The sequence below is a fragment of the Halichoerus grypus genome, chromosome 14 (genome assembly GCF_964656455.1).
Source record: "Halichoerus grypus chromosome 14, mHalGry1.hap1.1, whole genome shotgun sequence".
Classification (NCBI taxonomy): Eukaryota; Metazoa; Chordata; class Mammalia; order Carnivora; family Phocidae; genus Halichoerus; species Halichoerus grypus.
Window position 1 is genome coordinate 86678258 of NC_135725.1, and position 27297 is coordinate 86705554.

The 27297-nt window shown below is 56.8% G+C and overlaps 3 protein-coding genes across 24 annotated transcripts in view; 2 read left to right on the forward strand and 1 right to left on the reverse strand.

The window, feature by feature from the left end:
• Positions 1-3594, forward strand: part of DNM1 (dynamin 1) — a 43942-nt gene extending 40348 nt beyond the window's left edge. For 6 of the 18 annotated variants that reach the window (XR_013443855.1, XR_013443853.1, XM_078061835.1 and 3 more), the window contains exon 22: positions 2988-3594. Coding sequence is in view for 10 of the 18 variants with exons in the window: in XM_078061835.1 (XP_077917961.1) it covers positions 2988-3048 (61 nt within the window). In the remaining 8 variants the exon portion in view is untranslated. Of the gene's footprint in view, positions 1-1420; positions 1458-1962; positions 1965-2345 lie in introns of all 18 variants that reach the window. The other 12 variants (XR_013443852.1, XM_078061833.1, XM_078061832.1 and 9 more) reach the window with 5 other exon arrangements.
• Positions 3595-4145: 551 nt separating this feature from the next.
• On the reverse strand, positions 4146-20606 carry GOLGA2 (golgin A2). 5 transcript variants are annotated; one of them, XM_036117872.2, is made up of 27 exons: positions 20452-20606; positions 18855-18977; positions 17667-17747; positions 14476-14592; positions 14165-14208; positions 13981-14044; positions 13516-13575; positions 13242-13322; positions 12391-12429; positions 12048-12110; positions 11868-11961; positions 11663-11769; positions 10679-10737; positions 10248-10389; positions 9087-9176; positions 8872-8979; positions 8613-8700; positions 7906-8243; positions 7569-7682; positions 6616-6861; positions 6461-6536; positions 6147-6235; positions 5643-5861; positions 5453-5555; positions 5253-5359; positions 5038-5176; positions 4146-4947 (listed from the first exon to the last, which is right to left on the reverse strand). In XM_036117872.2, the coding sequence occupies exons 1-27, from the start codon at positions 20533-20535 to the stop codon at positions 4724-4726; spliced, it is 3099 nt and encodes a 1032-aa protein (XP_035973765.2). In that variant the 5' UTR covers positions 20536-20606; the 3' UTR covers positions 4146-4723. The 5 variants fall into 5 exon arrangements, with proteins under 5 accessions (XP_035973765.2, XP_035973780.2, XP_035973798.2 ...); XM_036117887.2 differs by lacking the exon at positions 17667-17747; XM_036117905.2 differs by lacking the exon at positions 14476-14592.
• SWI5 (SWI5 homologous recombination repair protein) lies at positions 20585-26442 on the forward strand. The gene is made up of 6 exons (XM_036118012.2): positions 20585-20588; positions 20858-20966; positions 21250-21298; positions 23056-23177; positions 24233-24327; positions 26106-26442. Exons 1-6 carry the CDS (start codon positions 20585-20587, stop codon positions 26168-26170), a joined length of 444 nt encoding a protein of 147 aa, XP_035973905.1. The 3' UTR covers positions 26171-26442.
• Positions 26443-27297: the final 855 nt, after the last annotated feature.

The window sequence follows — 27297 nt, forward strand, 5'->3', positions numbered from 1 at the left end:
ACATGGTGGGTGTTGGGGCAGGAGTGGGTGAAGGCTGCCCCATTCCCAGAGATTTCCAAGGAAAAGGCTTCTACTTCATCCCTTGGATTTGCCTTCTTGATTCATGACCCTTTTTCAAGGAAGCTCATTCTGATATCTCAGTCCTGTTTCCATTGGCCACGTTCCTTGAGGAAGAACACATCAGACCAATAGCATCCGCTTGTGTTTCCAGATGGCTGGAGGGTAGGGCCTAGCCTTCGTGGGTCTAGCCCCCATGAGCCCCAAATGAAGCAGAGATGGGACTTGCTTCCACGGTGATCTGATGACCAAAGCAGATGGGGTAAAGCAGGCAGCGTGGTATTGGTCAAGAGCGCTGGATTGGAGTCCAGAGGTTCTGGTTTATCCTGGGCTTTAGGCAAGTCACTTTCCCTTCCAGGGCCTCAGTTTCCCTTCTACCACATGATATTTAACGTTCTGCCTTTCTCCCAGGGCTGGTGTGAGGATCAAGGGAGACAGTGACTGTAGAGAAGCCGCATGAATTGCAAATTTGGCTATAGGAGCATTTTGCTAACTTCCCTTCTGAGTTCAGATTCTTAAGGGTATTTGACATGCCCAGGTCTGCGCTGAGGGGTGACATATGGGAAGAGGAAGATTTGGCACCTGCTCTAACTCCAGTCTTGCTAACACACGGAAAACACTTGGCAAGTCACGGCCCTGCCTCGGGGGAAGAGAACAGTCTGGGAAGCTTCAAGACAGATTGACCTGGGGGCGGTCTGGGGGCTGATTGAGATAAGACTCAGGTGATGAGGAGTCAGGGACACCTGGGTCGGTGCGGGCGAAGGTTTAGTGTGGGATGCATTGAGGAGAGCCGCTGGCCAGAGAAGAGTACAGATAGAAGGAGGAAGAATAAGAAAAGTTTGCCCTGGGTACGGTGGGGCAGGCTGCAGAAACTTAAAAGTTCACCGAAGAGTTTGTCTTCTTGGGACTCAATGCTGTGGGGACTAGGGAGCCATGGAAAGTTCTCGGGCAGAGAAATGGCAGCTGGACCCTAAGAAAGCAAGATCAGTCCCATATGGAGCACTGCAGGTGGCCCTCTGAGCACGCCAGGCACGAGTGTGCAGGGAGCTGGTGCAAATGCCTCCTGTGTATGGGCGAGCTTCTGTGTTGTGACTCAGCCCACGCGTGTGCTTCAGTGTGCCGAGTGGCTGCATGCCCCACGTCCGTGCTGCACGTGCCGGCCAGTGAGGGCGCTGGGCAGTGGGAGGCGGGGGAGGTGTATGCGTGTTGTTTGCGGGCATGTGTGTCAGCGTGTGCATGCGGGGCCGTGGGGCCTCCCAGCATGTGTGTGCACGCCCGGGCGTGTGCGTGTGCGTGACCCGCCCCCCAGGCCTGCCCCGTCCGTGCGTGTGAACTGCCATGTTGATTTGGTGCTGTCTTTCAGAATCACTATCAGTGACCCCTGAGGAGCGTCAGCCACGGTAGGTGCATACGGGCCTCTCTGCCTGCCGCATGAACGGTGTGTCTGCCCCCCCGCCCCCCGCTGCACCAGCTCCACATGGGGGGGCGCACCTGGGACCTCAGAGCCAGGCTCCCGTCCCTCTCCCTTCTGCAGCTCCAGACTTATTCTTTCCTCTTTCTGTCCTCGCTGCCAGCTGGCTCTCTCACCTCCCTCTCAGCGAGCCTCGGGACTCAGTGCCACTGCTCAGGACCTCCAGGGCTGAGCCTGGGGAGCTCCTGGGACAGGCTCCGTGCCCAGGCTCTCGGGAGCCGGCAGAGAGGGCAGAGAGCTCATGGTTGATGGTGTAGAAGCAGGGAACTCGGAAGGGGTTGTGCGTGGGGCTGGACTCAGCCAGAGGACTTGGAACTTGGTCCCGGGGGTGCCACACTGTCTCCCCAGTCTGAGCCGCACCGTTGGGGCAGGGCAGCCAGCTCCCAGCTCAGGGGCCGGAGCCCTGGTAGGCCCCGCGTCCTCTAGCGGGTCAGCCGTGGGGCGGCCATCTGGGGCGAAGGCTCTGGCGGGGTGCTGCTTTCTGAAAGCTGGACGGCCCTGTCCACAGCTCACAGGCGAGGCAGGGTCACGGAGGCCATCTCCTTCCCTCCTTGGTATTGTCATGCCTGTGGAGGCACGACAAATGACAGCGTCCTTGGCCCCAGATGAAGCGCCATAGCCAGCCCACAGGCTCATGGCCCTGGGGCCTGGTGCTCCTGGGGTGACCTACGCTTTTCAGCCAAGGGGACCACAGTGTCCACCGACCTAGGCAAGTCAGCTTCTCTGGGTCCCACCCTGGCTGGGCCGCACAGTCACCCAGCGACCCGCCTGCCACTCTGTCCCTGCCGCTGACTCTTGCTCTTCTGCTTTTCCCCAGCAGGAAGGGCCCAGCCTCACCTACGCGACCTGTGGTCCCCCGACCAGCTGAGGCTCCCCTCTTAGACTTATAAGCCTGTGGCCACTGGTATCCGGCTTGCCTGACCTCCCCGCCTCCCCAGGGTCCCTTCTGAGGACTCCGGGCTTTCTGCCCGCCCAGAGGGGCCTCCAGTGCCCCCTCCAGCCATCCTTTTAGCTTTGCCCTCCTGGTTCAAACAGTGTTCTTTCTCCTCCTGTCTCTCTCCGTGAGGACTGGTGACTGTGGCCTGGGGCTCATGGCCCCACACTCCGAGGCTAGGGGTGGCCCCGGGCCAGTACGTTGGAAGACAGGGGGGGCCGAGCATGTGCCTGGAGCTGTGGGTGCACTGCCTGGTGGTGTATGAGAGACCGGCGTGCGTGGCAGGGGGAGGGCCGCCCCGGCCTCCCCCCCCCAGACCCCTGGGAAGCTGTGGCCCCCACCCACCTCCAGTTCCTCCCACCTTCCCTCTGTCTCTCCTCCATTCCAGAACCCTCGCCCACACCCCCAGCTTCGTCTTCTCCCCCTGCCACCCCCCTCCTGCCCCGCCGGGCTTGGCTGCCCTTGCCTTACCACTTCTCTCCCTCCTTCTCTCCGTTCTCTCTTTGCTTTCTCTCCAACTGCCAGCCGATCGGGTCAGGCAAGTCCATCCCGTCCTGAGAGCCCCAGGCCCCCCTTCGACCTCTAACCAGATCCCTCTATTCCTCGGAGACCTCCCTTTCCAAGCCTGCCTGGACGGCTGTTCTGTGACTTAACAGTGGCTCCCCAGCCCCAAAGCACCCCCCCTTCATCTGTGACTTAGTCTGTTGTAGTGGTGAGCTGACACATCCAGGCGTGATGTTGGTGAACACTTGTGCCCCTCCGTGGTATTGCTCCTACCCCATTCTATAAATAACTATAAATACACACACACACACACACACACACCACCTCCCACCCCACCCCCCCCCGGCCACCACAGCCTCGCCTCTAGTGTTGGGAATCCGTCACCATGCTGTCCTTGAGGAGTCTTGTGGCCCAACTACCAGGGAACACTGTCACCCTGACATCCCCCTCTCCAAAGTGTGCCACCACTGACGAGCCTCCCTGTCCTGCCCGGCCTGTGGACAGCCACTTTTTCCGTCCCTCCCCCGCGCGAGCCCGGGGGGCGCCGTCCTGGCAGCTGTGTGGCTCTCTACCACCGGGCTTGCTGTCTCTCGGCTGAGAATAAAACCCACTTCTGGACGATGGGAAACTGCCCTCTGCTGGCTTGTGTTCTTTGTGGAGTTCAGGGGAAGGGGAAGTCTTAAACACTGGGATGCAGGGGTGGGCAAGGGCCCAGCCATTGCTCAGGTGCTGTAAGGAGTGGCGGTAAAAGGCCCCATCCTTTGCAAGGCCTACTGGGAAAGCACCTGGGGGTTCACGGGTTCTCATCCTGGGAAGCCTGGTCTGCCCACTAGGGGGCAGGGGCACCGACTCGGCCTGGAGGGAGGATTGGGTGCTGGGACCCTGTTTTCCCTCCCCAGGATTAGATCAGGCTTCTGAGCCTCTGGGCTATTAGGACAGGAATGCCCCCTGAGAATCCCAGGGCAGGGCCCCTGGGATCCCCCAGGCTTCCCCAAGCAGCATGGGGGTGACAGGCCTGGCCCACCTCTAACAGCTCTGCTCAGGCTCAGACACACTGGGGCTTCGCACAATCCAGAAGCCTGCCCTCTGCTGGCAGGATCTCCTCCCTGTTCCATGCCCACAGCACAGACCCCAGCCCCTGGTGGCCAGTGACTGGAAACAGGCACACACAAGGCCAAGTATGGCTAAATCCTTTTATTCTGAAATAAAAAGCAAACCCATAGGAGTCGAATCACCAGGGCAGAACCCCGTCCCCGCCTCCTTCTTCTGTCTTCCTCTGTCTTACGCTATCAATAAATAAGTGTCCCCATTCCCCAAATATTTAATAGAACTTGCTCCCCATTTGCCAGCTCCAACCTCTGCTATGAGACAGGGGCCGCCCGATCCCCAGAATATACAAAATGTTACAGAAGTACAGTATATACACTGAGGGGGAGCCCACCCCGCCAGCAGCTTATATATGCCTTTGCTGGGCCTCAGAGAGGCTTGGGAGAGTGCTGCCCAGTCGTCTAGCGGGACAGGGGGGCACTTGTGCCCCAAAGTGCCTCTGAATAGAGGATGCATGAGCCCCTCTGAATGAAGGACTGCACCGATTTGTCTCCCCCCATTAGGGGGCTTATCATACCCCTTTAGGGGTTCTATCTTGCTAGGGTAGGGAGAAAAGGGCAACTGGGAAGGAATGATAGGGTGGTAGGGACAGGGTGGGGGCAGAGCCCCCGGCCCCATTTCTTCAGATTTTGCTTGTTGGTGACAGGTGCTTAGATCACCATGATCTTCACCTCGTCATTGTCATCAGCCCGGTAGAAGAAGGGGATGCAGGGGTTGTTGCCCAAGCCTGGGCGTTCCTGGGGCTTCTGGATCTCACGCAGCAGCTGCATGATCTGCTGTGCGGTGGGGTTTTCAGGGGCACTGTGGCCCACCAGGGCCTCTCCGTGGGGAGGTGCCACACTATCATTGTCGGCCAGGCTCACCTCTCGAAGATCTTCGGGGGGAGAGAGAGGCAGGGCTCTGAGTGCTGTGCGAGCTCTCCCCACCGCCCCCCAACCCACCCGCCCCCGAGGGCTCTACTCACCACCCTGGCCATTGGCATCGCCAAGCGCTGCAGTGGGGTCCCCAGCAGGGTTCTGGACAGTGGCCAGGAACTTGCCCTGCCACTCACTGCGCTCGCCTACCAGGCGGAGCACCAGCTCCTGCAGCTCCAGCAGTTTGACCTGGAGGGAGAGGTGCTGAGCCCCCGCGAGCCCCACCCCTGCCCGCCCCACTCCCAGGGACGCGCAGGGCCCCTACCTTCATCTCCTCCTTGTCTTGAGCCAGCCGGCTAATGTACTCCTCCTTCTCCCGGTGCCGCTCCTTGAGCAGCGCCCTCTGACTCTGGTAAAGGGCTATATACTCTCCTGCGGGAGGGTGGATGGGCGGCCGCTCAGGCTCCCGCCCCATCCCAGAGCTCCTGCCCCGCGCCGGCCCCGGGCGCTGGCCCTCCCGCTCACCAATAGTGTCCGTCTCTCCAGAAAGCTGGATGCAGCGATGCTCCAGCTCTTCCACCCGCTCCTTCAGCTCCACTTTCTCCTGCATGAGCTCCATGAATCGGCTCTGCGGCCAGAGTGGCGGGGGTCAGGGCGCGGCAGCCCGCCTGAGCCAGCCCGCCCTTGCCGGCCGAGCCGCAGGAGATGCGCTCACCTGCAGCTTGTCCATGGCCGCCTGGAGGGCCTGGTGGGTCTCCCCAGGCACACTGTCGCCCCCGCTCCCGGGGGCCGCGGCCATCTCCTCCGGCGCGCGCGGGCCCGGGGCCACCAGGTGAGCCAGGCGTCGGCAGCGCAGCCTTTGGTCCTTCAGCTGCCCGCGCAGCCGGGCCCGCTCCTCCTCGGCGCCGGCTAGGGCCGAGTTAAAAAATTCCACCTGCGGGCAAGACGTGCTTTCGGTGGGGGCTGCTCAGGGTGAGCAGGGGGGCGGAGAGGAGCTCCTCCTCTCCCGGCCTCAGTGGGCCCACCCGTGGTTCAAGGATGGTGCCACAGCTGACCACTGGCTCCCAGGGGTATCGGGGGTCAAGAGAAGTCGAGGGAGGCAAACCAAGAGGCAAGAAGGGTGCCCGGGGGGGGGGGGGGCGGGGGCGGGGAGGGGACCTCAGAGGGAAGCAGGAAGGCGGGACAGGGAAGGAAGGGGCAACGACGGGGGTCCGCTCACCATGGCCTCTCGGCTCTCCAGGCCCTCCGGCATGCTCAGCTTGGGCCGGGCAGCCTCCTCGTCCTGCTCCTCACTGTCCAGTTCGTCTCCTGTCGGGGCAGCCGGAGACTCCTCAGACGACCCAACAGGGGAAGTGGAGCGAGCAGGGGAGGAAAGCTCGGGGCCGGCTCCGCCCCGCCTTCCTGTGCGACCTCGGGCCAGCCCGTCCCCAGAGGAGCCACTGTCCTAAAGGTCCCTTCGCACTCAATTCGGTGCTGCTCAAAGTCGCCCTCTTCCTTGGGCTCTGTCCCCTTCCCCTGGGCACCCCCACTTACCTTCCCCAGGCATAGCCATGAGGCTCAGCTGGGCCTGGAGCTGCTGGTTCTGCTGGGTGGCAGCTTCCAGGCGTCCCTGAGGGGCCAGGAAAGAGTGAGAAGGGACACAGGTGGCAGGCCCTCCCTTTGGGGGCCCAGCACTCGAACCCCCTCACCTGGATCTCCTCTAACTCTTGGCGGGCCTTCTCGGCCGCCACCTTGACCTGAACATCCTCGTGCTGCAGCCGGTCCATGAGCTGGGTCTGCAGCAGGACCTGCTTGTGCAGCAGCTCCTTGTCGGAAGCCAACTGCTGGTAGGCGGCCACGTGCTGCTGATAGGCGGCCACATACTGTTGCAGGTGGCTCACGTACTGGTCCCGCTGCTGCTGCAGGCTCTCGGCCTCCCGGCTCTTCAGCTCCGCCTGCGGGAAGACCCTGGGACTGAGGCCGTGGTGGCCGTGGCTTGTTGGGGGGGCGGGATTCGGAGCCCAGGCTGGGGAGATGGGGGGAGGGGGGCAGGGGGGGCTAGCCCTGCCGCCCGCCTGGGCCCCTGGCTCCCTCGCTCCAGGACCAAAGTGACTGCCCCCCTCCCCGCCCAGAGCCCCGCACCTCCCTCACCCGGCCTCACACCTCATGACAGCCCTCCTTTTTAACTTCAGTGGAAAATCAAAGCGCGCCAACCGACATCTAAGTGCGCCCTGAATGCCTCACTTTACAGGCATGCTTCTCCCTTAATCCTCAATACCTCCGTGAGCAAAATGCTAATCTCCCTTTTAGACAAAGGACACCGAGGCTGAGAGATGAGAAGCGAACAGTGACCAGTGGAGCTGGGGGCAGCATCCAGGGCTGAATCCGAGAAGCTGCCCACCGCACACCGTCTCTTGCCCTCTGGTTAGGGGCTCGAGGTCTCTGGCCGCGGCGACGACGACCTTCGTTCGGCCCAGGGCCACCCACTTCGTAAAGTCAGAGAGCAGGGGGCGAGGAGGAGCCTGCACCGCAGGCAGGCTGGGAAGGACCCTGGAGTCACGTGCCCCCCACCCCCCGGCTGGAGCTGCCTGTCCTGGCCAAGCCTCCCACTCTCCAGGCGGGTGTCTGTCCCCCAGGCTTCCTCGGCCGGCGCGGGGGTTACCGTCTCCTTCAGCTCCCCCAGCTTCTCCTGCAGCTGGCCCAGCTTCTTGGCCAGCTCCTTCTTGACGTGCTGCTCCGACTGCAGCGCGGTGGTAACCTCCATGTTCTCGTTGGACTGGACAGAGAGGAGGAGTCAGCGGCCACCCGGCGCAGCTGGAGACCCCAGGACGTGGCGTCCGCCTCCCACAGCTCATCTGAGCAGGGCTCTCTAGCTCACAGGGTGCCTTCACGGGGACCATGTCAGGTGGGGTCCATACCCCCACTCCCCAGTTTTACAGGTGGGGAGACAGAGGCCCAGAGGGGTTAAGTGACCCGGCCAGGGAGGAAGGGCCGCGCACCAGCCTGACAAAGCCGTTCTGCAGCTCGGCCAGCTGCTCCTTGAGCTCGCGGTTCTGGGAGAGCGCGCGGCTGATGGTGGTGCGATCGTTCTGCATGCTCTCCAGGATCTGCTTGCGCTCCTCGGCCTGCTCGCCCCAGCACTCGGCGGCGCGCTCCAGCTCCAGCAGCCGCTGCTCCTGCTCCTGGTTCAGGCGACTCAGACCTTCGTTGTCTTTCACCTGGGCCTGCAGCTGCCCCGCCAGGATCTCCAGTTCCTTCTGCAGTTGCTCAGCCTCTTCATGGAGCCGCTGCTCCTCCTCCGAGGGCCCGGCTGGGGGCTCCGGAACTGGGGGCACCGCTGAGATGGGGCGCATAGGAGGGGCCTCTCACCTCTGTGCCTCCCGAAACCCCCTCTTCTTGGTCCACAACTTCTAACTGGGCCTCGTCACCCCAAACCTTGGCCTCCTGGCTAACAGTCCTCTCACACTCATGGGACGTGCAATCTTTCAAGACACTTTGGGATAGAGTTCTTTAGGTTTCTATGCTCAAGACAACTCTGGGTGGTTGCCAGTGGGCGCTCTACCCGGACTGGCCAACTCCTGGTATAAACCTCCTTCCCTTGGCCACAGTCCCCTTCCATCCATCCACATCCCTAGGGGCATCCGAAGGCACCCTCACCAGCCCTCTGCCACCAATCCTGCTCCCAGATCCTCCAGCCCCAGCTTACCTATCTGGTTCTTCAGTTCGGCCACACTGGCCTCCAATTCCTGCACCTGACTCACGCTGTGCTCCTTCTCTTCCCTCAATTTGTGCATCTGCCCAAAGCACAGGGGCGCGGGGCGTGTGGGGGGCGGGAAGGGAGGACCATCGCCCTCTCTACCCCTCCCCCCCTTGGCTGCACACAGCAAGTGACAGGATTCCCATTTTACGGATGCCCAGGAAAGATCACATGACCTAAGGTGGGGGGGCCGAAGGTCACGTCTCACCTGTTCAGACATCTGCTTCATCCTCTGCTGCCAAATGGCATTATCCTCCTTCAGATTCTCTGCATACCGGTCTCTCTCCAGTTGCAGTTGCTTCAGTGAATCTTTCAGCTGCAAGAAGGGGCGCAGAAGTTAGCAGGGGCTGTCCCTGTGCCTCGTGGGCTCCTGGGCACCTGGGGTCACCCTCCTCTCGCCCCCCTCGCTCTGCAAGGCCTCACCTGCCCCACACGGGCCTCCAGCTGTGCCCGGTCTTCCAGGGCCTGCTGTAACTCCTGGCTGCTATCAGGGGTTTTCGATTGACTAGAAAACTGGAGAATGAAAGATGAAAAGGTTAGATGTGGGGAGCCCAGGCTGTACCACACAAGGCCCCCCCGCAAAAGCGTCTGAGCTGGGATAACGTACAACTTGGGATCGATGAAGATCTCTATGCTCACGTTATTAGTACTGCATCCATAGGCTTTCTGTTAACTAAATACTCATTGTAAGTGTTCCTCTAGCTCCCAATCCCCCCGACTTGGTGTATATCCTTCCGGATCCTTTTCTGGTTATAGTGAATAAGGCTACAAACTGGTCCAGGTCCTAGAACTGGGGCGGTCAGGGCACAGAGTGCGGGCGTCCATCAACTTCCAAGTCCTCACTTTATATCTCTAGCAGGCCATTTATTAGACCGCCCATCACAGGGACGGGCCGCAGAGGCGACATTCAATTAACACTTGCTGAGCGGATGGGGGGCCAGACGGGTGGATGGGTAGAGAACTCTGTCTGCTGCCCAGGCCAGACCAAATTTGGAGCTCTAACAAATCCGGTCCCATATCCAGCAGAAAGCAATCAGGAGGGTGACAGACCACATGAGCAATAGCCGTGTAGCTTGGAAAAGACAAGAGAGTGACAAGGAATCCGCACCCCGCCCCGCCCCACCGCCAGTATCGGAAGGTCTGTCTTGGGAAAGAGACAAGATTTTTCCTGTGTTGATCGGGAGGTAAGAGCCCCACCGAGGGAAGCGACCTGAAGGCAGAGGATGGCTCGGTGTGAAGAAACTGACGGAGGGGAGCTCCCTGACCCTGGTGGCCAGCCCTCCGGGAGGAAGCAGACGGACTCACAGGCTAGCCTTATGCCTGCCACCCATACAACAATGGTTTTCACCCAGGATGCTTTAAAAAACAAAAATAAAAAAGCCCTCCCCCTGAGATTCTGATTCCACAGATCTGGGCCAGGCCCCGATTTGTAGATTTTGATCAGTGTTGGGAGCAGGATTCTGTGGCGGGGCCAGAGCAAGGATCCAAATCTTCCAGCTCGTGGCTGGAGGCCGCCCACGACAATCCCGGGAGACGGCGGCCCCGGCCGGCTGGGGCTCAGGCTCCCTGGGGCTCCAGCCTTGCCTGCTGCAGCAGGAGCTCCGACATCTCCAGTTTCTTCTGCAGCTCCTCCATCCTGAGCTGCATGCCCGCCTTCTCATTTACCAACACTCGAAGCTTCTCGTCCAGTTCCGAGTTCTGCTGCTTCAGGTCCTCGTTGTTTTTGCTGTGGCCACAGGCAGCGAGGAAAGACACAAGTACAGAACAGAAAGGAGCCCTCTGGTGACCAACCCACCACACTTGCCACAGAGCCACAGAACAGGGGCGTCGGAAGGGACCCCGGGGAACGAGAGTCCCCAGTGGCAGGCCAGAGAGAAGACCTGAGTGGCCTGAGGCCACGGCCTGCGTTGGTGGCACCGCTGGGCCCAGAGCCCAGCTCTGCACGGGTCCTAACCCGTAGGACCCCCGTCCCTGCTCCCACAGCCCTCCCGCTTGCCAGCCCCCAGCCATCCTACTTGTTTTTGTATAACTCCAGCTTCAGGGCATCTCGCTCTTTGGTTAAGTCTTTGTTGTGCTGCGAACACAGAAAGGCGAGGTCAGGCGCGGGCAGGGGGAGGGTGCGGAGGGCGGACTATCAGCTACCCTTGACGCTTCGTTCCAAGCCTTTCCAAGCCCACGCTCTCATTTGCCTCGGAAAAGAGCTCGGGCAGGGTGGGAGAGATTCCCGGCTGGCCAGCGCAGGCCCGGACGGAGCTCGCGGCATTGCCACCAGGCGCAGGTAAGCGCTGTGACTGATCCTTCCCTGAGCCAGTCAGCAGGCACGAGGCTAAGGATCGCGTTCAAGCCTTGCGACCACCGCATGGGGCAGGCACGACTGTGTCTGTTTTACAGGTGAACGCAGATTGTCACAGGTGAAGTCGTTTGCCTGCGATCCCCAGCAGAGCTGGAATTAAACATCCAGTCTGTCTGATTCTTCACCCACAATTTCTCCCTGCGGTGGGGGAGCAGATCCAAGGAGTGGAATTAAATTTGCATTGGGATCTTCTGTCTCTTTTTTGAATGATCTATTCATAGGCCCAGCACTCATGAAGGTACAGAGGTGACAGGTCTCCCAGAGCTACCCCGTTCCTCTCCCTGGGTTTTTATAAATCCTTTCATGCACCTTCTATCTATTACACACATGCTTCCCTTCCTACACAAATGGTAACATACTAAAAGTACTGTCCTGTACTCGGCCAAGGCCCATAGCCAGTGACCAGCAGGGTTGGCTCTCTGGCTCTGGGCTCTGCATTCAGTGCTCGCTCCAGAAAGCAGCCCCCACCACTGCCAATTCCGCCAAGACAGCCAGCTCAGCCCTGCATTTCTTCTAACAACCACACAACTTTAAAGCAGGAAGAAAGGGCCCACGCTGCCTTCTGGGCAGTAAGACACTCCATCACGTGGAAGGGACCTGTCGGGGAAGCTGCACCTCCCGCGGACGGGTCCGATGCCGGGCTTACCCTGTCCGTCTGTTTCTGCTGTGTGGAGACAGCAGACAGGGTGCGCTCCAGTTCTCCAACGCGCTGGCGGGAAGACTGCAGGCGACTAGCAAGATCTTCAGACTCTCCTGGAATGACAGAGTTTGAAATGGAACCCAGGAAGGAATCCCACCCAAGGCCTGCCAACATGCCAGGCTGAGGGATGGGAGGGTGTCTAGAACCCCACCTGCTTTCTGCCTGGCCGCCTGCTGTGTGTGGGCCAGGGCTGTCTGTAGTTCAGTTTTCTCAGACACGAGAATTCCTATGGTCTGAATGTGAACCTTTGGGAGAGAAGGCAAAGGGGCGCTGAAGAGGAGGGAAGGAAGCGTCTCCTGGAGGGAGGGAGGGAGACCTCGGCTCCACACACCTGCAGCTGCTCCCTTAGAGAGCCCTGTTCCTTTGCAAGCTTCTGCTCAAACTCCTTCTTCTCCTGCAGGAAGGGGACACACAACATCCCTGACTGGGAGGAGGCAGAGATGAAACAGCAACGCTCCCAGAATGCCACCGATAGCCCAGGACAGGCTCAACAATGTGGCCAGATCGGGGGGGCGGGGGGGCAGCAGAGGGGGGGCAGGGGATGGGGAAGGGGTGGGGGACGAGGGGGCCTTTTATTCCTCCAGGCTAGGAGCAGACCAAGATGAGAATGGGCCTCTACATCTGAATCCTCCCCAAACCCATCTGCCATGTAATCAGCAAAGAAATCACGTTACTTTTTCCAGTTGATCCAAAGTTTCCTGGTTCTGCTGTTTCTGTGGGGAGAGTCAAAGGAAGGTAACTCAGTCTGTCCCCCTTTACTACCCTCCCCACACCAAGACGGAGGATGGGCAGGGGCCAGGAATGGGTTTTAAAGGGAAAGTTCATGGGGACATGAACTGACAGACTCTCCTCAAGCTCCCAAGGAAAGAGACTTTGGGTCTTAAGTGGCTTTGCTCACAGCTACGCAAGTGAGAGTCTGGATCCAGATGCCCATGAAAGGACAAGGACCTAAACCTCCAGAAATGGGAGTTGAGAAGTGAGACTAGACTACCCTTCTGTCGGTTCGTGGTTCAGAAGGGTGCATTCATTCACAAATATTTACTGAGCATGCCCCACCAGGCCAGGTTCTGTTCTTAATAGCAGGGATACAGGAATGAGAAGGACCTGATTTTCTGAGCTAAAAGGGACCTTGGCCACCTCTAATTCTACCTCCTCAGGAAACGGAAGCCCAGAGAGGAAAGGTGACTGGTCCGAGTTGAAAGATGGAGCAAATTAGGGGCTGAGAGTCAAGGCCGGAGCGCACCAGTCAAACCAGTGCTTCCTCCAGAGGCAAGAGCCCCGGGGCAAGTATGGGGAGGATCCAAGCAGGGGTGACTGGAGAACAGAGAGGAGGCAAAGAGGGCAGCCACAGAGAGCCATGCTGCATGCTCCGTGCTCCGGGGTCCCTCCAATGGAGACTTAGGCCCCCCGGCACCCCATTCTCCCTTGGCACCAGGGGCCCCCAGTCCCTTTCTTCAGAGCCCCAGGGAGAAACTGGAGCCCCAGATTGGCAGTGTGGAATCAGGGGACCCCACTGGACTCTTACCAATTCCTCTATCTTGCTACTGAGTTGTTTGTTTGTTAGATTGCTGGAATCCAGGGCTAGTGATAGCTCTTGGTACCGGCTCTGAGGCGCATGCAGAGGAGGAGGAGGAGGAGGAGTTGGACGAGGGCGGGGGGAGAGGTAGAGAGAGCAGTCATTAGGGTTGGGGGCTGTCTGGGCTGTCTCAGCTGGCAGCGGGGCACCCAGCCCCCACTGTGGGAGGTGGTGGGGGGGGCTGGCCTGCAGGGTGACTGGGCCACGGTCCAGACCCACTTACCTCCAGATCCTTCATATTAGCAGATGATGCCAGGCCCTCTCCATTGATGTAGGATGAAGGCTAGGAGACACGAAAGGGCTCACATGGAGGTGCGCTCTGCCCCCCACTCAGGACCTAAGCCGTCCGACTCCCTGGCCTGCCCATTAAGCTGCACACTGTTCTGCTTAACCCCTTTGTGCCAACTCCTCCTGGTTCTTATCTTCCCCTCATCCGTCCCCTCCCAGGCAGCTCTCATTCTGTGCTTCCTGCAGAGGGATCAAATGACATAACCAGCTTCAGCTTCGAGGTCCAACCCCTTCAATTTGGGGAGCTTCAAAGATGACTCAGAGGAGTCCTGCCGAGCTGAACACTGCCCAACAAGCTGGCTGCTCCCGGGCTCTTCCGTCCCTCTTGGGAACCTCGCCTCATTCTTTCTGTCATATCCCCCCATCTACCCCCCACCTTGGGTTTCAATTCCTGGGGTACCTCAGACACAAGACCATTGAGCTGCTGAGATAGCTGTCGCAGGCTCTCGGTAGATGACACACATCTGGGGACGAACACGGGAGTCAGGGGTGCAGGAGGCTCAATGGGAAAGAGGAGGTCGCAGGGAGTGGCCTACCCCGCCTCCCTTGGCCTAGGGACTGCTGCCCCCGTAGGAGATACTCACTTGCTTTCATCCATGAGGAAAGGGCCATTTTCTGCATCATGACTCTGCTCAGGAAGAAACACATGAGGTGGTCACTCAACTGCTGGTAAGACCACCCAGGGGTGGGGGGAGGCAAGCGCCTTCTGACAACCTGCCAACTCCCCAGACTTCAAGGAAAGACCTGGTCTCGGCCTCCCCCACCTCAGTCCTCCGGAAGGAACCAAGCTCCCTGAAGAAAGGGGAAGAGGACCCAAAGCAGGTCCAGTCCTCTGAGGAGGAGGAGGGGGTGAACATCGAGTGGGGCGGCAGGCAAAGGGTGAGGAGGCACAAACCTGAACTGACGCCATGCTAGTGACACAGGGGGGACTAGCACAGCGGGAAGGGACACCATCAGGTGACACGGTGTCATCAACAGTTGGTGCGGCAGGAGCAGCGCGGTCTTTGGGCGCCTGTCACAGAACAGAGCAGGGGGTTAGGGGCCATGCGGGTAAGAAGGTGCCTTGCTGCCACGGATGCAGGAGTGCAGAGCGGGCAGGACAGGTGTTGCTGTGGTCAGAGTGACAGTGACACATGCTGGGAGCCACTCTGGAGTGCGGCCATGACTCGCCCAAGCTGAGGGCCGCTCTGCAGCCTTCTGGACGGCCAAAGCTCAAAGCAGGGTCTGTGTGACCTCCTTCCTCAACATGGGGGCCTTGTTCTCCGTGGAGCTCAGCAAGAGACATTATCAGGCTCTGACCTGCAGCAGCCACAGCAGATGGAAAACAGGGGTGCCCGGTCAGGGAGAAGGAAGGCACTGTTCTTCTGGAATGCCAGAGTGACCCTCACCCTGGGCCCTGCCAGGCAGAGGGTGGTGGTGATGAAGGACGTGGCCAATGCCACTATCTGCCTCCTTCCTCCCTGCTCTCTTTTCCTTTCCCCCCTCCTTTCCCCAACTACTGGCTGTATTTGCCCAATTCAGGCCTTTTCTGGGAAAGAAACTACCTAACTAGATGCCTCACCCTACTCCTGCAGGGAAGAAGAAAAACATGGCCACTAGCCCCACCCCAACCTCCTAGCTCCGAAACACCTACCCAGCTGAGAACCAACGTGAGAAACCAGAGCTAGGACGTCTACCCTCTGACTCTTGGTATCCTGGAGAACAATCCTGCGACTGGGGACAAGGACCCATGGAGAAACGGCTCCCTCTTCCCCACCTGGACCCACCTGCTTGACCAGGGCCCCACCCAGCCTCTTTCTGGGCTCAGGCCTGACACAGCCCAGGCATCTAGCTCTACGGATCTCATGTCTGATGAGGAGCAAAGATGAGCAGAGAGATAGGGAAGATGGCCGACAAGCTTGAGTTTGAAGAGGGGAGCACACTAGGGAGCCAAGGCCTGGCCAGCGAGGCTGGGGCCGGAAGGAAGAGGGACCCAGGGCTGGCTGTCCTCTGGACCCTCAGCCCTGGCCTCTGAAAAGTCAACTCTACTGCCCTCCTTAGAGCTAGTGCTGCAGAGCCCAGGAAGCTGAGGATGAATCAAGCAATCTGCATGTTTACTGTCCAGGCTGTGACCTTTGACCCCGGGACCTGGCGTTGCCTTGCCAACCTGTCAATAGAATCTCCCAGGTAAGAGCAGAGGCTCAGCAGCTGGCCAGGCTTGAGACTTTGGGGGAGGTGGGCACTTCTAGCCCTGGGCCCTGGCAAGCTCTGGGTGCCTCCTGGCATCCTGGGTTCCCACGAATCCCTAGCACTAGACACAAGAACGTTCAGAAAAGGAAAAAAGTAATTTTCTGAGGACTTAAATAGATGTAACACGCCGATTTTAAGATCAACCCAGTTATTTCACAATTTTAGGTCTTATAGCAAAATGGAGTATTTAAAAAATCACTCTCCACTCCCCCAGCTGTCCCATTCCATTAAAATTTTATTTCTCCATGATTCCCCATTTCTGGAAATGCTGTCAGCTCTGTTCAGGATCCTGTAACCACAAGCCTGCATTGCGGGAACAGAAAACTTAAGTGGGAAACAGCCACTGATACAGAGAGGATTTAAAAACCACAAGAAAGATCTGGGTCTTCGTTTCCAGGACAACAGAGGGGTGTGGGCACAGAATCTTAGAACTCAGGGCAAATACCAGCTTCAGGAGTCCTCTAGGCCTGGGCTCCCTTCCCTGTGCCCTTCAGCAGCTCCTCTGAGATCACAATGTGAGTCACAGCACCTGGACAGACCCGACCACCTGGGCATGAGTGGTCCCAGTGGGTGAAAGCCTCTCGCACCAGCATCCAGAGCTCTGTCCCCGCCCTCTCCCCATGCCCATCTCTTGCAGGACCTGGCCGCATTTCAGCCCTACCCTCCTCCCCCAACACCAGCCTGGCCGGTGTCCCAGGACAAAGTGTGAACATCATGTCCAGAAAACCCACCCAGGCTCCCTTTCTGGGAGATGCTCTGTGAGCTCACAATGCTGGCTGTTACCTGCATCCCACCCTCCCCTCTGCCTGGGACTCCCACTTTCCCCACTCTCCATCTGGATAAATGCTACCCACCTGTAATCTTCAAACCAGTCTCAAGTCCATTTAGAACCAACCTTGCCCTCAGTTGGGCACTTGGAACGTTGCCACAGTCTACCTTTGCTTCTTGCAGTAGGGTCTGCTTCCCTCAGTGTGCATTCGACCTGGTTTTACCTCTTTTCTCGAGCACCTAGCCAACCGCCTCCCCTAGCAAGGGCCACTGAATACACAGCCAAATGTCCAGTTGATTTTTAAAAGAGAATGGGGGAGGGGGCGCCTGGGTGGCTCAGTCATTAAGCGTCTGCCTTCGGCTCAGGTCATGGTCCCAGGGTTCTGGGATCAAGCCCCGCATCGGGCTCCCTGCTCAGCGGGAAGCCTGCTTCTCCCTCTCCCACTCCCCCTGCTTGTGTTCCCTCTCTTGCTGTGCCTCTCTTTGTCAAATAAATGAATAAAATCTTTAAAAATAAATAAATAGAAAATAAAAGACAACAGGGGCGGGATGTCCTGGTTGCTCATCTGTTTGGTTAATCTCATGTGCTTTACAGTTAATTCCTCTGAAAAAATAACCTCGATCCTTGTAACTATAATGTACGCTCCCTTCGTCTTAACCCCACAGTCCCCTACTCTCAAACCAAAATGAAGTCATCCAATTCAAAGAGAGCACAAACTTGGGGACGGGTGCCCAAAGAGCAAGCCTGAAGGTTTGCTTTTATTTAATCTCTCCGAGGCTGACACGCCACTGGGTATTCATACTCAAGGCTTGAAAAGCCCAGATCCCACACACCTGCTCTGGAAGCTCTCCCAAATTACCTTTAAACTTCAGGGTGTGTCTCACCTTCTTCAAGATGATAAAAGATGGGGGGCAAGGAAAACAAGCCAATCAACCAAGCAGGTGAAAAAAGCAGACATGAACAGGCTGAGGGTTAATGACAGCAACATAAAATAAGCCAGGGGCAAAGTATCCCCCAAACCAGAGAAGCCTTGGGGCATGCACAGCTGGGAGAGAGCAAGCCAGAGAGGGGGCTCGGCACTACCTCACCTGCCACTTGTCCAATGGGGGGAGCGCTACCCCATTGGAGCGGTTAAGGTCGGACACCAGCACCTTCAGGATGTCCTGAATCTACAGGCGGCGAGAAGGGAGAAACAAGGGCAAGGGGAGAGAGAAAGTGGCTTAGAGAGAGGTGAGAGAGTCAGGGAAGGAGGAAGAGGAGAGAGGGGAACAAATCCATGGCCCGGGCCGCCTTCCCAAACGGCCACCAGCTGCCTTGCTGGAGGCAGAAATCAGCGTACACAGAGGGAAAAGTCCCCTGAACGAGACAGAGAATGCAGTCACCGGCCCGATGCAGCGGTTTTCTTAAGACACTCATGAGACCCGCTCCTCAGGCCCAGGATGCTGGGGACGAATCTGACAGGAATGTCATCTCCATTTTAAAAACCAGACTTCTGAGGAAGGGTTCACTTGGACAAGGGGCTCCAGCTAGAAGTCTGAAAGACACTGATCTGCTCCAACGATATCATCTTACAGATGAGCCCACTGGGCCCAGGGGAGGAATGATTTTCCTGAGGTCGCCCAGCAAGCTGGTGGCAAAGATGGACTCAAAATTCAATGTCACCTAACCCAAGTGCTTGGGGCTCTCCTCGCTACACCCTGGGCCTCTTCTGTTGCTTTCTAAAGGGACAGCGTGATGGCACATGGTTGCTCTCTGCCTGGCTTCCCCTTTGAGGCTGGGGATGAGCAAAGTCACCAGATCAGTACGTCAAATACCACTACCCTTTACTGAATGTTTACCCTGCACCAGGCCCTGTGCCAGGCCTGCGTGGCTCAGTCAGTTAAATGTCCGATTCTTGATTTCTTTCGGCTCAAGTCACATCTCAGGGTCCTGGCACGGAGCCCTATGTCAGGCTCTGTGCTCAGCCGGGAGTCTGCTCGAGGATTTTCTCTCTCTCCCTCTCCCTTTGCCCCCACGCCCCCAGCTCTCTCTTTAATAAATATATCTTAAAAAAAAAAAAAAATCAACCATCTCATTCCAGTGTCACAAGTGTAAATAAGATAACATTACCCCAATTTTACTGATGTGGAAATATATCCCTAGCAGGGACATTATCCCCAGCAAAGGGAGAGGTAGGATTCAAACCTGTACCTGACACTTCCTTCACAATCTTAACCATCACCCTCTACTGCCCCTTGAGCACCCTGGTCCCAGGAGCCTGGCCAGCCAATACTTACCTCCTCGGGAGAGTGACAACCATCAGAAGTGGTTGTCTCTGGACTACTCCCATTTTTGATCTTTCTTTTCTTCTTCGCTCCTGCAGGAATACCAGGGCTGTTCTTTTGCTGATATTCCCTCAACTGCAAAAAGGAAAAGCAGCAGGATTCACGAGAACTATAATCCCCTGTATTCACATCCAACTTTGTAGCTTACCATATACTCCTATATTCGCCATCTGATTTAATGCCACCAACAGCCCTACAAAGTGTTGTATTTCTCAGCGACTGCAGACATGGAATGATAACATGGCTTTAAAAAAAAAGGAGGGGGGCAATAATGGAATTTAAACTTAGTCTTCTGACTCCGAGTTCTGGGGTTATGCCATGAAATCAGCAAGTGCCAAGAGGCAAAACCAGAGGTGGAGATGGAAAAGTAAACATCTGAGTAATCAGACTTTAGAGTCCTTTCCTACACATCTGTTAAAGTTGCACACTGGTACTTATCAAACTTTTACATCAACGTATCCTGATGGCAGAAGGCAATGAAGGTACACACCTAGTGAATGTGGGAATGTAACAGAATGAGGACAACCCAACCACCATTTCAGAGAGAATTCTATTATAATCTTACAAATCTATGCAAACGTCATTCCTAGGTACATTAATATAAAATGACTTTTCTCTGTCAAGAGAATCAAGCACAACTGATGCTTCAGTCCCATATTATTCTGTGGCACTTAGGACACTCCATGTTGAGATGATGATTTGGAGAAGATTCCCACCTATGAAGTTCAGGTTCCAGAGATCTGTTCCACAGAGGATAAGCAGATCTTACTCTAAAGACCACCGATTGAGGGGGACCCTGGTCCCAGAATCATGGGGAATTAAAATGTGAGGTAGAGAATTCAGATTTAAACTGTTAAAGAAAGACAGTAGAAACCTAGGAGGAAACCATACTAAAAAAAAAACATTCTCCCCAGTTGTCACCAAGGTGTTATCAACGTTCTGTGATCACTGCCGAAGTCAATGTCTAAGGATGGGGTACAATCTTAGAGTAAGGGCTCCTGAAACCTCTCCCACCCAGGTCCCATAGTCCCCAGTCCCTTGAAGCTGGAAATTTGTGCCGCGATCAGAGAAACCGGAAAGGGTATGAAAACACTGGGAGACTGGGTAGTAAGATCAAACACCGGGCTCGTGGCGCTAATGACAGTTCCGAGGGGGATTGTGACGTAACTACATTCCACTCCTCCCTACCGACGCCCGAGTCGCCGCTCCGCGGTGGGGGAGGGGAAAGCAGGGCCGGGACCGAGGTCCTCGGAGACCGGGACCGGGCAGGGGAGCCCAGGTCCTCCGGTTCTGGGTGGCTGATGGCGAGGGCCAAGCCCGGAGCGAGGATCCCGGGGGTCACCGGCCCAAAGTCACCCGGGGGCGACGGGCGAGGGCGGGGGCTGGGCTGCCGGGGGGCGGGACTGGCTGAGAAGACTTTGGGGGGGGCGCCAAGGGGCGCCGAGGGGCTCGCCCTGTGTGCCTCAGGGACAGCACAGACTCTGGCCACTGCCCGGCCTTCGGAGGGGCCTTTGGCTGGGTCAGGGAGCCGCGACCCGGCACGTTTTACCTTCTTCTTGGCCGCAGCCAGTTTGCTCTCTCGGGTTTCTTCCGACATCCCGGGACGGGGAGGGGGAAGGGGGGACCACATCATCAAGATCCCGGCAACCCTTGCGGAATTACTTCCGGCAGTCACCGCGCCGATGTGCGAGTGAGCCAGGAAAGGAGGGACCCGAGAGTTTCTAGGCAGCAGCTGGGTGGGCGTGGCCTCAATACCCCAATCCTATTGGTCAGTGAGGAAGATGAAAGGAAAGGGGGCGTGGCCAGGCCGCCGCGGGCCTCAAGGGACAGGTGGAGTCACAATGAGAGCGGAGCGCGCAGCCGCTGTCCCCACCCACCTCGGGGGGGGCGGGGCCTGAGCTCGCAGGGTGCGCGCGCACCTCGCTTTTTTGACCGTGCGCCGTCTCCGTCATAAGATTCCGAATACCTGGCGGACCTGAGGGGCCGCTCTCCCGCCCTCGCCCTGGACCCTCCTGCACTGCATACTCCCCCGAGACGGGGACCCCGGACCCCAGGGCTCCGGAGGTGGGCGAGGAGCGGAGAACAGGCCGAAAGGGCATCCCTTCACAGCCCCTTTCCTGACTCCCCATATCCCTGCCCCAGACTCTCTCGTCCCAGAGATCACTTACGTCTACCCCCATCTAGCCCTCCACACACTCCCCCTCTCAGAGTCTCCCCTTCCTTGAGCATCCCTACCCCGATCCTGGACCATAACTGCCCCTTCCCAACTCCTAACCTCCCCACACCCCTTTCCTCCCAGAGCGGACTCTAGGTTCAGTCAGCCTTTTTCCCTCGGATTCCTCTCCAGGACTCAACCAGGACTTTCCAAAAGTTGCCGCGGGGCCTTCCAATCCCCTGTGAGTATGCCTGTGCACCCCCCGCCCCCTTTCTGGCCCTCCACCGGGGAAGTCAGTGCTGCTCCCAGCCCTCCTCCCCACCCCAGCCCTCTTCAAGCCTTCCCCCAGCAGACCTTGTTCTGCTGAGAAGCTCCAGGTCATTTCTCAGTGCTTCCCCTTCTTTTCCTCCCTGCCCACCAAGCTTCAAAGAAGCAGCAGCGTCCTGGCCTTTGCCCGGTGGTACCCCAGGCTCTCCCAGTGGGCTCTGTCTCTCCTCCTTCCCGACAGCACCGCAAGTGGTTGGTTTTGAAAACACCACGATCCCCTCCCTCACCTGTCCCACCCCACACAGAAACCACCCTCATTCCCTCGGACGTGTGTGCTCTCTCCTGCCTTGGCCATTTCGATATACTGTCCCCTCCTGGAATACTTTCCTTCCAGCTCTTTAGCAAGGTGATGCCTGCTCATCCTTTAGAGCTGAGAGGTCCCTCAGAGAAGCTTCACCCCCACTTCTGACTCAGTCCAGTTGCTCATTTGGACACTCCCTTCGCACACTGTACTTCACCTTAAAAGCACTTTTCAGGCTTGTCGTTAGTTGATTGATTATTTGTCATTCACCCATTCATCTGACACATTTTATTGAGTGCCTACCACGTGCCAGGCACTGTCGGGGATACAGTGAACAAAACACCGGCCCTGCCCTCGTGGGGTTTAAACTCCAGTGGCGTAAGGCCGGCAATGAACAGAATATTATTAATGAAATGTATATGTCAGGTGGTGATGGATGTTATAAAATATCAGGACAAAAGAAGAGTGAGCCATTGAGGAGTGACCATTTTAGGCGGGGTGGTCAGCGAAGGCCTTCCTGATGAAATGTGAATAGAGCTTTAAATGGAGATATGTGGAGGAAAAACATAATTATTGGGTGTTTTATATAAGTTCCGTGAAGGCAGGGGCCAGGCTTGATGTCTTATCCATTGCTGAATCCCTGGAGCCTTTGCCAGGGCCTAGCAGATAGTGCTTACTCCCTCTCTGTCAACTGACTGATTAAAAGCCTCTGTCCTAAGAGTAGGAACCATGTCTTCCTTGGCTTCTTCTTGTATCACGTGTACACGGTTGACCCAACACACATTTCCTAAAGATTAGCAGTGTGCCGGGCACTGGCCTTTGCAACTTTGAGAGGCAGAGAGGGCAAAGATGAACTGCAGCCCCAGGGAAGGGGTTTGTTACCCAATGAAATTATAAGCCCAGTGACATCATAGACTTGAGAGGAGCATCCAAGAAGTAGACGTGAGGCAGGTTATCTGGGGTCAGGTTAGGGGCCAGGATGAGCCCTTTAATTAGGATTGGGTGTGGCTAGGAGTGAAAGAAAACCCCAAATAACGGTGGCCTACACAGACCTCAGGGTCCCAGGCCTCTATCTTGTTCCACCGCACCTTTAACAAGGTTCTACCTTATCGCCCAAGGTGCTGTTCAGCTCTTTCACTACATCCACATTCTAGCCAGCAGGAAGGAGGAAGGCAGGCCAGAGAAAGGCATACCCTCTCCCTGGAAGAACAGTTCCCAGAACTTGTGTACATGATTTCTGACTAACTTCCACTCGCCAGAACTTAGACAGCTACATCTAATTCCAAGGGCAGCTGGGCAATGTAATCTTATTAGGGGGTGGGGGTGTCAGTCACCAAGCAGAAGGGGGGCGGTGGTTGTTGGGGACAACTTGTAGGTTCTGAATTGTGGATAATGGGTCAGTCTGGCTGATGACTTTATGTGCCACTCAGCGGCCATCTCCCAAGTCTGGCCAGGCTGATGGGGCCAGCGAGGATTCTCTGCACCTCGACATTCAGAAACTGAAGGAGAAGAGGGACCTGCTGGACAAGGAGATCACCCAGTTAATATCTGAGTAAGTCTCGCTGGGCTCCTCAGCATGCTTAAGATAACTTTTAACCGGAGGTCCAGTAACTGAAACCCAGCCACACTAGCTTAGCCTAAAACCAGGACCGTGCCCTGCCGAGGGATTCAGCATGTCAGCAGCCTCTCTCGGGTAGGGTGTGGTCAGACCTGGGAGGAGCAGGAACTAGGGAGCGGAAAGCTGTCCCTAGCAGAGGTTATCACTTGGTCCCTCTCTGCCTCTTCCATCCGCACACCGACTCCATTCTCTCTCTGCAGGTGGGCTCTCCAGGGCCTGGAGGAAGCTGGCTCTTCCACAACTCCTGACTTTCTCACACCTCTTGCTCCAGCCATGTGGCACAGACTGAGCAGCCTTTGAATGTGCATTTCACACGGAGGGGCTCTGACTAGCCACTCATGTGCCCATCTGTGAATCCCCCTGCTGTGGCCCGGGTCACACAGTACCAGCGTGGCTGCGAACCACTCCCTAAGGGCACAGGGAGATTGGCCAGGAGTGAGGGGCCAGGCAGATCCCCTGCCCTACCGTAAGCTTCCCGAGGGCAGGGTCTGTCTTGTCCCTAGTAGGTCCTTACTGAACATTTGTGTAGTTTTTTTTTTTTTTAAGATTTTATTTCTTTATTTGCCAGAGAGAGAGTACAAGCAGGGAGAGTGGCAGGCAGAGGGAGAGGAAGAAGCAGATTCCCTACTGAGCAAGGAGCCCGATGTGGGGCTCAATTCCAGGACCCTGAGAGTCACCCAGGCATCCCATGAACATTAGTTAAATAGATGCCTTGTGGGAACCTGGTGGCGCAGTCGGTCAAGCATCTGCCTTTGGCTCAGGTCAGGATCTCAGGGTCCTGGGATTGAGCCCCGCATCAAGCTCCTTGCTCAGCAGGGAATCTGCTTCTCCTTCTGCCTGCTGCTCCCCCTGCTTGTGCGCTCAATCTCTCTCTGACAAATAAATAAATAAATAAAATCTTTAAGTAGATGCCTTGTTACTCTCTGAACCTTGGATCCTCCTCAGCTTTCTTAAAGATCCTCTCTCTCTCTCTCCACCCCCCACCCCAGAGGCTACAGTGTGGATGAACTGGAGGACCACATCTCCCAGCTCCACGAATATAATGACATCAAGGATGTAGGCCAGATGCTGCTAGGCAAACTAGGTGAGCAGCAGGACCCCAGAGGAGCAGCCTTCGGAGGGAAGGAGTCCACATTTCCCTGGGTGTCTGGATTTTGCTCCTGGGCCTCCAACTTGCCAGCCTTCCCGTCCCTCTCAGCTGGCCCGCTCCCCGAATGCCCCGAAGCAGCTGTGCAGCTCTTACAGGAGTCCCTGGGGTCTCTTCCCTCAAGTGTAGAGCCTGCTTCAGAGCCCCAGGCAGGTTGAGCACGAACTTGCCTACCTGCTCGATCGCGGGCTGTGGTTCCCGGTCTTCCGGGGCCTACTCAGACTGATCGCTACACCACCCTTACCTCAGGTGGCTGACTCGCTACAGAGGCAGGAAGTCACAGATGGGTGCCTTTGTGACTTCCAGGAGTATTTTGTTCTTCCTTGAACAGTCTGACTATCACACAGACACCTGTGTGCCTAGGCTGGTTAGGACAGTCCACTTTGGAAGCAAGCAAAGGCATGGATGGCCTCAGTCCGGTCACCTGGCTGGGGCCGGTGGGCACTCCAGCGTTCAGCACCCAGTGACTGTTTGGGACAGGGTGCAGGGCTGGGATGTCTGCCTGGTCACTGCAGGAGTTTAGCACTTCCTGTAGAATTGCCTATCAGCATCCGGGAGTCTGTGGCAGGGAGGGTTTTCTGTTCCAGTGGGGAATGGGTCCCGAGGAAGGAGAGGAGGTAACAGGAGGAGGGAAATACAGATGGAGGAAGGAGGATGATCAGGCCCCAGGGAGAAAAGAGGTGAGGGGACCGTAGCCTGGTGGTTAAGGGCATCCCCTCTTGTGAGACAGAACCCAGCTTGAGACCTGTCTTTCCAGGCCCGGCACCTGGAGAGGACAGGGCAGCCTATCCTCTGAGGTTATATATACTGAGCACCTACTCTGTGTTGCTCTGCAGGGTGTGGGGCACTCTAGTGAACCAGACACCTGGAGGACCCTGTTCTCATGTGACTTAGGTTTTGGTGTGTGGGGGAAGGGAGGGGAAAGGTCAATAAGTAAAGGCCACAAACAAAGGAATTATAAAATGTGTTAAGTGCTATGAAGGAAACAGGCCAGGGGTGCTGGGTGGCTCAGTTGTTAAGCATCTGCCTTTGGCTCAGGTCATGATCCCTGACCTGATCCAGGGTCCTGGGATCGAGCCCTGCATCGGGCTCCCTGCTCAGCCGGAGGCCTGCTTCTCCCTCTCCCATTCCCCCTGCTTGTGTTCCCTCTCTTGCTGTGTCTCTCTCTGTCAAATAAATAAATAAAATCTTTAAAAAAAGATAAAAAGAAACAGGCCAGAGATGGAGAAGAATATTGAGGTATGAACAGGGTGGCAGGTAGGGATGAGCTAAGGTGGTCAGGGAAGACCTCTCAGATCCCTTCCCCTGGGAGACAGAAAGGGTCTTTGAGGGAGCAGGAGGGATGGTATCACCAAATGGCCAGGGCATGACCCCTGGGCCAGGCTAAGGAGTGAGGGTTTTCAGCAGGCCCCAGGTGCAATGTAAATATAAATTTACATTTTCAGCAGATGGCTCTAGGTGCTCTGCGTGGAGTCCAGCGGAGCTTGGTTTGACTCCTCTGCCAAGTGGGGTGAGGGTTCAGTGAGTCTTGTTTGGGGTGGCCAAGCAGGGCCCACAGTGGTAGGGTCTGGAAGGAGTAGCAAGAGGGTATCTCGGCCAACTAGGGGAGCAAGAAGAAGGTGCGAGAGTGGGTCCTGGGTAGGTCAGGCCTTTGGCCATTCTCCCTCCCACTCCTCCCACCAGACACACATCTTTTCTTCTTTCTTTCCTTTCAGCCGTGATCCGAGGTGTCACCACCAAAGAATTATATCCAGAATTTGGCCTGGATATGAATGACTGAGCCAAGGCTCACAGCCCTTTGTCCACAGCCCAATGAGACAGGCAGATTTGAACATGAGAGGCAGTGAGAGCCCGTCCAGCACACGCACAGGCTTCCCAGCAAGGAAGCGTCAGAAGCCTTTTTCTAGAGAGCTTGATCTGAGTCACAAGGGAGCCCAGAGAAAAGACGGACAGCGAAGAAGAGCTGTTCCCTGCTCCAAGTTTCCTGAAATGTCCCAGTGATGTCTGTGTGTGTGTGTATGTCTCCCATTTGTAAATAAACATACAAGCAATCTTGGTGTGAATCTCTATACTGGGAGTCCCTCTCCTCCGGTAGCCCCCTAATCTTCCCCGGGAGAAAGAGAGCCTGCCTTGGATCGTAACAAGCACCAAGTACTGTGCTGCGCACCTTACATCCATTATCTCTCAAGCCTGAGTCCATCCCATGAGAAATGAATATTGCTCTCCCCATTGTACAGATGAGGAAATTGAGGCTCAGAGAAGCAAAGTGACTTACCCAAGGTCACATAGCCAGTAAGTGGCAGAGCAGGGATTCAAGCATAAGTCTAAGTCTGAAGTTTATGGTTTGCAATATTGCCTTTCTGGGTCAGGGGGACAGGCAGGCAGGAGGTGAGCGTGAAACAGCGACGTTGGAGGAATTCGTCCCGTGTGCGTCCATCAGCACAATGAAGGTTCCAGTCCCGACTGTGGTCCTCTCTGCCAGCCCGGGGCAAGCTGTCGCTCCTCCCTTGTGTGTTGTTTATCCTGATCCACCAGCACTGGCAGAAGTGAGACAAGTGTTGCAAGTGCTCGGTGCAATCCAGAATGGCAGGATTTCACACTGAACCCGCCAAGTGTTCTGACTGTCCCAGCTGCTCATCCGGCTGTCCCTGCTGGACATCTTCTTAAGATCGTAGGTGTGACAGCAGTGCTTGAGGGCAGGCTGTCATGAGGTGAAGTAAGCATGGTTCCCAAAACTGGCCATGTGAGTCGGGCCTGAGTGTGGGTCCCTGCCCACTTGGGAGCTGTGGACCACAGGCCACCGACTTGGCCTCTAAGCAGAAATAACAGTAGTACTGTATGCAGTGGGGCAGTTAGCATTAGCTGTCTCAACAAACAACCCCAAATCCCCATGGCTGAGCACAAGAA